General features: G+C 38.4%; 1 protein-coding gene across 1 annotated transcript; it reads right to left on the bottom strand.

The window, feature by feature from the left end:
* Nucleotides 1-6,626: 6,626 nt before the first annotated feature.
* Nucleotides 6,627-7,728, bottom strand: LOC145132064 (uncharacterized). The gene is made up of 4 exons (XM_079066710.1): nucleotides 7,419-7,728; nucleotides 7,240-7,322; nucleotides 6,962-7,164; nucleotides 6,627-6,847 (listed from the first exon to the last, which is right to left on the bottom strand). The coding sequence occupies exons 1-4, from the start codon at nucleotides 7,658-7,660 to the stop codon at nucleotides 6,740-6,742; spliced, it is 636 nt and encodes a 211-aa protein (XP_078922836.1). The 5' UTR covers nucleotides 7,661-7,728; the 3' UTR covers nucleotides 6,627-6,739.
* Between the last annotated feature and the right edge of the window lie 244 nt (nucleotides 7,729-7,972).

Below are 7,972 nucleotides of genomic sequence, written 5' to 3'. Positions count from 1 at the left end.
TATCTCACAAAAACGGATCTAAATCTCTGATACCATTTCAATTTTAGAGAGAGAAACAGAATTTGTGTAATGAACTCGATACATTCAACTGAGTAACCATTACAGTGCTTATACAAAAATTGGAATAACAATCTGTTCATTTTACACCCTATACTAAACATAAGTTACAGAATAGTCCTCCAAGTATGTTTCCCATAGCTTCTTTGTTGTCTTCTGTGTTTATATTGCAAATAGAAACAATAATTGATAAATGTAAGCTCGAAGGCTTAGTGAGTTACCCCCAAAATACCAACGCCATAAAACATATCAATAACATAATAAAGAACAACATGCATAATGAGCCTTCAGCCTGACTGGACCGCCTCGCAGGCCTTCAGCCTATCTGGAGTGCTCTCCGAGCCTTCGACATGTCTGGACCGCCTCGCAAGGCCTATAACCTATCCGGACCGCTCGCATGGCCTTCAGTCTGACCAACATGCCCTCCTGGGCTTGTGGTCTATCTGGACCGCCCTGGGTATCTTGGCCTACAACATGAAGCAGGACCTGCCTCAACCCATTTCCCCCAAGCCAACAAACATGTGCACATACATATCATACGCTAGCATATATAACAGTCAAACCGATCTAACAGATCATCAATCATAGCAACATCCTATAACCAGGATACAGACCTAACCGGTCACTAACATAGCATCATCCTATATACCAGGATACCGACCTAACCAGGTCACTAAGCATATCACCATCCTAACTACCAATATGTAAATCAATAAGCATATCATGCAATAAACCCGGATACAAATCCGATAAGGGCCGACATTGGTGCCTTAGACCCTGTTGATATGGTGAGGAGAACTCACCTCGCAAGTAGCTCGAAGTGATAAAGTCAAACTCCTCCAAATGCAGCTCCAAGTCCAAAACCTACAACCACTGGTGACTCCCTTCCATAAATTCCCAAATTACCAAAATACCCCTAGAGGTCAAACTGGTCAACCCTTGGTCCAAGTCAAAGTCAACATCAAAGTCAACAGTCCATGTTGACTCAACTCGTTGAGTGCAGCTAGCAACTCGTCGAGTTCCTTAAGAGTTCAGAAGGTCATAAAAACCCTTACTGACTCACCGAGTTTCCGACCAACTCGTCGAGTCTATGTGTGTTCAGAAGTCGGGGAAAACCCTAACTGACTCGTCGAGTCCTCTGCTGACTTGCCGAGTCCATGCAGAAACCAAACAACGGGAAAACCCTTCCCAACTCGTCGAGTTCCTTATCCGACTCGTCGAGTTCATACAGTCCATTTCTTGTCCAGATGATTTTGAGCCATTCCAAAGCTCCAACTGGTAGATCTAGCTTCCTAAGGCATGTTTATCATGTAAAGTTGCAAAATTTACGTGCATGCAAGGCTCTAAAGGCTTAGAATACCAAATCCAAGCTTAAAATGGGGTTTAAATCAAAGGGAATAGCTCATACTTGCTAAAGCTGGAAACTTTATAGTTATAGAGACCAAGATAAGTTTAGATCTGAAGTTGCAACTTCAAATCCTAGTCCATACCCGAAAATGGTTCACATACATGCTAGAAAGGCCCTAATCTTAAACATGAAGAGATCTAGAAGGAGGAAAGTCAAGGTAACGACTTGTTACCTTCAAAATGATGCCAATAAGCAGCAGAGTTAGATCCACCAGCTCCTCTATACTTCAATCCTCTTATACTTCAAGCCTTCTTCTTCCAAATCACCTTCCAAGCTTGAAAATCACACAAAATGGAGGGCACATGCGAAGTAGGGTTTCAGAGCTCAAGGGGACGGTGAGGGGAGGCCAAGGGAGGATAATGACCCTTTAAATAGGGTGCAAAACCCTGAAAATTAGGGTTTCATCCTCCAGCTCCAACTCGTCGAGTCGTATCCTCCGACTCGCCGAGTTGGTCACTTAAATATGCGGCCGAATTCGTCCCTACTCGACGAGTCAGGGCATCCAACTCGTCGAGTAGACCTTTCAAAATGGAAGTAAAATTGTAAAGTTTATACCTGAGAGTCGAGGTGTTACAAAACATATATCCAGGCATCAGGAAAACATGCAGATTCACAGATCATTACCGCATCATAACATCCAATATACCAGGTGTGACAACCTGAAATTTCTATCTTGTACAACACTTAAACTCAATCAAAGTCAGACTTGTTTCTGCTAACTTTTAGCACTGTTTAGAGTCTGTTTGAGCATTCTAAACCTAGTACATCAAAGGATGAAGTGTTAGGATGTGTCTACTGAAGTTCAAAACCAACAATCAAGCCATAAACCCCTTTATGAGGAGTTTACGGCCAGGACACATGAGTTTACGGCCGTAAACTCATGGTGGCCGTAAACTCTTGGCTATATATGTGATACTTGGCCATTTTTCAACACTTTTACCATTTCCAAGTCAAGAACTCGGTTTTTGCTCTCAACTATCATCAAGTTCTTCACTTAAATCTTCAAAAATGTAAGTGTTTCCATCCCTTGATTAGTGATACATCTTCTTAACTAGCATAACCCATTAATTCCATCCATTAACAGCATCTTTTGGGTTAGATCTCCAAGAACACCAAGAACACACACTAGTGTTTTGGGCCGGAATCAACCTTTCTAGCTTCAATATCGTAAGTATCACTTCCTTATGCTCGATATCTAGTTGAAACGCATGTTAAACACCTTGAAAACGTCCATTTCCCCAAGAACAATAGGTGTTTACGGCCAAGAGCATCTCCCTTGGCCGTAAACCCTAGTTAGAGGTGCATATGAACCATAAATCCTTCCTAAGGCTTGGTCTTGAGTCTAGAACACTTCCTTGTGGGTTGTGAGACCTTAAAACACCTTTTGGGCACAAATCATCATGAGTTTACGGCCGTAAACTCATGAGGTCGTGAACACATGGCCGTAAACTCTTGTGCCGTGAACACATGGCCGTAAACATCATACTGTGGCCTTCAACTCCTTAGATGCAATCCTATGTGATTTTAACACTTCCATATAAGTGTTTACTAAGTTCTAGGGTGTTTTCCTTACTTGATTAGTTGTATAAACACTAATTATATACAAATATGTGTCATTATATGCTTATTAGGATCCGTTGTGCTCAAGTCTTCACTTGACACTTAACATCCTTCAAACCGATCTTTCATTCGTATCACTCACTGCAGGTGAGTTCATACCCCTTAACTTATCTTTTAAATGATTTTAAATGCTTTTATGGGGGGGGGAATACAAGTTGAGCTATTATAGTTATTATATCAATCACATGTGATTAATAACTATCAAACAAATGGATTTTGTTACATTTCAAACTGTGTTATCAAACAAACTGCTTCAAATCGTTTTACAAACTCTTTTATATGCAAAAACTCTTTATCAAACTCTTTTAAACTTATATTTTGTCAAATGCATATCTATATAGATACAGTTATAAAAGTAGGATTGAAAAGACTTAGGACTGATAACTCGCCTTACTTCCTGTTCCTTGTTTGGTTGTGGACTTAGGGTATCGGTTGTTTGTCTGAAGGTCGTTTGAATCTTAATTATATATTATGTGTATGTATATAGATATAACCATCCTTCATTCAGTTCAATACCTTTGGGTAGCAAAGGTGTACAAACATGTTCATACATACAAACAACTTTGCTAGTAAACTATAATAGGTATAGTTTAGGAAGTCACTAATACTATTACTAGAACAACGAAACATACAAAGAGTCAGTTCATACATGAGTCAATACATACTATAACGAGAAACAATACTCACTATAAAGAGAAACAGATAGAGAATACTATAACGAGAAACAATACTCACTATAAAGAGAAACAGACAGAGAACACTATAACGAGAAACAATACATACTACACACTATACACTATAGAACATACTACATACTAGACAGAGAGAACATACACTACACTAGTACATACTATACAAATACAAGAATACTATAACATTAATGTGAGATACTACTTCATGGCTCGACATATACTGCTGTGTCACGTTTTGTACCCAGAGTCTCCTGGAGGGAGAGCGTGAATTTGTGTATAGATCTATACGGGACTGACCCTCCTACACCTTGCTGCTAGCTACAGTGGGACCTGCAGGTCTGCGGGTGACGAATGTCATATCATTTCGATGTCTAGAACGTCGTATTTTACTGGTCAATCGAGTATGGTTACAATCATATCACATTTTACCTTAATTAACTAACAAGTTTAAAGGTAGTTAGTACATTAGTAGTCACCTAGATAAAACTATAGTACATCTTTATTTTTCCCAATTCATTCACATTGTGATCTTCTCACATAAACGGTAATGAGAAACTATATTTTGGTAATGATAATCACACTTTTACAAAAGAACAAACATAGATAACAGTTGGGTCTTGGTAGAAGACTACTTTAGTAAAAAATATAGGATTTTCTAGGAAGATTACAAACATTTACTTCAAATACTTACAAACTTTTACATCGAACATTTACAAGTACATTCTTCAAACTTATACAAACAATGACACTAAAATACTTATGAACTCACCAGCTTTAATGCTGATCTACGCTTTCAAAATAACTTGTATTCTCAGGTCGCCAGTAGATAGGTATCGATGACCAGGTTTTGAGAAGATGGAGCACATTCAAGACTCATCTTTTATTTTGATTTTACATTTTGGTGTCTTATAAACTTCAGAACACACTTGTATTAAAATTATTACTATTAATGCAATGGATGATGTTGTTGCTTGTTTACTATTATGCATTGTTGTGATACTGTACATGACGTCCTCCGCCCCCGAACGTTTCCGCCGTTCCGGTTTTGGGGTGTGACACTAGGATACCTATCTAACACATCTCTACGACATAACAACATACTATCATGTAACAAGATATACAATCCACTAGGCCGACCTTGGTGCCTTCGACCCGTAAGTACAGTGAGGAAGACTCACTTCACAACCTGACGAAGAAAACTGATCAATACTCTGATCCCAAATACCGGCTCCACCCAAGTTCTAAATGTCCAAACATTTCCCATTAATAAAATAATCACAATTTCCTAAATTATCCTTAGTCAAACTTGGTCAAAGCTAACAAGTCAACTGAGTCAACCCATCCGAGTCAACTCAGCCGAGTCGACACAGATAGCGTACACGGGGTGTACTCTGAAGGTACGCTGGGCGTACTCAAGCCTTGACCGCAAACGGGAGAGTTGACCTCGTACGCGCTGCGTACTCAAGTTACGCAGGGCGTACGCCCAGACTCCTCAAAACTTCATTAAGAGCTTAATGCCTTAAGCTCTTATGTCCAACTTTCAGATCCAAGGCTAAATCATCCTCAAGAGTCTTAAAGTTTCCAACTTTATGACTTTGCATGTCCATTAAGTGCTTAACTCAACATCTTAATACATTAAGACCTTCTAAGAAATGCATGGAGCAAAACCAATCATTAAGACCCCATTTTTATGACTCAAGACCCTTGCTAAGGTCTGAAAGGACGGCTTAATGGGTCAAGAACATGCCATGCTCAAGAATCACCATTTTGGGACCAAAAAGTATCTTAAAAGAAAAAAGATCTAGATCTACAAGATGGAGTGGTAAAGTTGCTAGCTTTATACCTCTTGGAGGTTACAATCAAGGTAGAAATCACAGATCCAAGGTGCTTCGCAACTCCAATCTATTCACACTTCACCCTTCACCTTCAAGAACTCCTCTAAACACAACAAAGGGCTCCAAAAAGGCACTCTAACACTTAGGGTTTGCTTGGGGGTCGTTCTTACTGAGGGTGGCTGAAGAAGGAAGGGGACATGAGGTTATAATGATGTTTATATAAGGCCAAAACCCTAAAATTTAGGGTTTGCATGATCTTCACGTATGCCCTGCGTACGAGGTGTACGCCCATCGTGATAAGGCGCGCCTTAGTACGCTTAGCGTACATACGTACGCTCAGCGTACTCCCAAAGTCCGAATTTACCAAAGTGCCACTATCGGCCCCTTTTGCACTATTTCTTTTACTTAGGGACCAAAATGCAATATAATTCAATTATAGGGTCAAAATTAAAAGTACCTCATCATTGAGATGTTACAGTATTACATGGCATTATAGGGAAAAGACCATGGGGTAGCCAATGACAATTGTATGTATGATATGTGGTATTTTGGGGAACTTAAGTTTTGTGTTTACGATTTATGTTTAAAATGTTTTTCAAGTACTTCCGGTTCCAAAGGAAAAAGTTCGACATGATTGCATCACATCCACTAGTGTTTCGCCTTTGATAATATGATTTGTACTATGATAACTATTTTATACATTATCAAACTTGATGAGTTTTGAACGAGTGATTGATGGTTTTGATTGACTTAAATATAAAAAATTTTATTTAGTTTTTTTTGAAAGTTACAGTTTATATCAATAAAACTACAAAAAAATGTACAAAGGTACAAAGAAAAAAGGGTCACAAATGTCTACTGTCTCAAATGAAATTTTATAATAATTTAGTTTTTTCATCGTCAATTGTCTTTTATTAGATGAAAGACCGGCATTACATCATTATGGTACAATGTACAACATTGTGTACAACTTTGCACCATAACACATTGCTCTTTATTAGCTCAAGAATCGAATTAATGCAAGCAAGTGTCAATTGCTTATAAGTAGAGTACCGGTTTTTCTGGCTACTCGTCTCTTTAACCGGTTGATCAGAATTTTACAAGGTTTCAGTATTAATTAATCAATGTCATTGTTTTTGTGCTTTTTCTTTTTCCGTGGTTTCTTTTGCAACTTCCCTAGCTTCCTCTAGCATGGGTTCCATTATATCCTCTATCTTCTCTTGCATTTCTTGAAACTGAAATTCCAAAATAATTAAATCATTTATGTATGTAATCTGAGTTTCCTTTTGGTATAAAAAGAAAAATTAGATAGATTTTGAAATATAATTAATACTTTAGCAGAAACCCACCTTGTCAATGAAATCGCCGGCGGTGTGAGCATCTTTTTCGACTCTTTCAGCCACCTGTTCGATGTAATCAAAAGTCTTCTTGATTTGGCTATTTTCCGGCAGATCATCTTCGAGCTCCTCCACCACTTTGTCCACCTTATCCGCCACCGACTCCACTATATCCGATATATGCTCCGCCGTATCCACTATGTGGTCAACTTTCTCTGGAACACCCAATACTTTAAGATAAAACTTTCTATCCAACATTAAAAAAAAACTCTTAGTTAATTAATACTTACGCAGAAGTAATTTGATTGGACCTCCTTTGGTTGTAACAGAGGGGACGACAAATGTCATCAAAATCCCAATAGCCCAATTCTTCCTACAAAAAGTTTAAAATTAATTAAAGCAACAAATCGATTTAAAAGACTCATAATTAAGTACATAAAATTAACAAATAAGTTGGAAGATTAATTACCAAGAACCAGAAGGAGGAGTAGGTGGTGGAGATGGTGTTCCGGCGGGTTCCACGTTGGCATAAGCGATCATGGATTTCCATCTACTGGCGGCGATGTTGGTGGTTGTGAGCGGAGCTAGCGCTATGGTGTGTTTGTTGATCGGAAAACCAGAAATAGAATTGAATGAAAGACTAACATGGGATTTGTGAGTTAGGGTTTCATGCAAATTTATTTGAGAAGACAAACACGTTGTGATCGACATGGGTTAATTAAGATCTTTAAAATTTCAACTTCTTTTCCGATATTATGTGTAGAAAACAATTTATGGAATATATTATATATACAGATACATATAGATCAGGTGATGATGCTGTAATCACGTACAATTATTATGATATCCGGAAATTGTCGTGTTTATGACATTTTTGCCCTTGTGGCACGTGGTTGTTAGGTAGCTAAGAAACAAAGAGAGCAATCGTATCCAACGAAGGGGATCATATCATTATAGTGTCTACACTACAACTACCTACTCAGTACTCATCTTTATGCTTACAGCTAATAATCTTCTGTTTGC

The sequence above is a fragment of the Lactuca virosa genome, chromosome 1 (assembly GCF_052849685.1).
Source record: "Lactuca virosa cultivar CGN04683 chromosome 1, Lactuca_virosa_CGN04683_v6, whole genome shotgun sequence".
NCBI lineage: Eukaryota > Viridiplantae > Streptophyta > Magnoliopsida > Asterales > Asteraceae > Lactuca > Lactuca virosa.
This window is presented reverse-complemented; position numbering and strand designations above follow the sequence as displayed.

Bases quoted from the DNA above. Each gene is read 5' to 3' on its own strand.
- LOC145132064 (XM_079066710.1), bottom strand. From the start codon at position 7,660: ATGTCGATCACAACGTGTTTGTCTTCTCAAATAAATTTGCATGAAACC. The intron at 7,323-7,418 runs GTAATTAATCTT...AACTTTTTGTAG, and splicing joins ACTCCTCCTTCTGGTTCTTG to GAAGAATTGGGCTATTGGGA. The intron at 6,848-6,961 runs GTGGGTTTCTGC...TTGGAATTTCAG, and splicing joins CCGGCGATTTCATTGACAAG to TTTCAAGAAATGCAAGAGAA.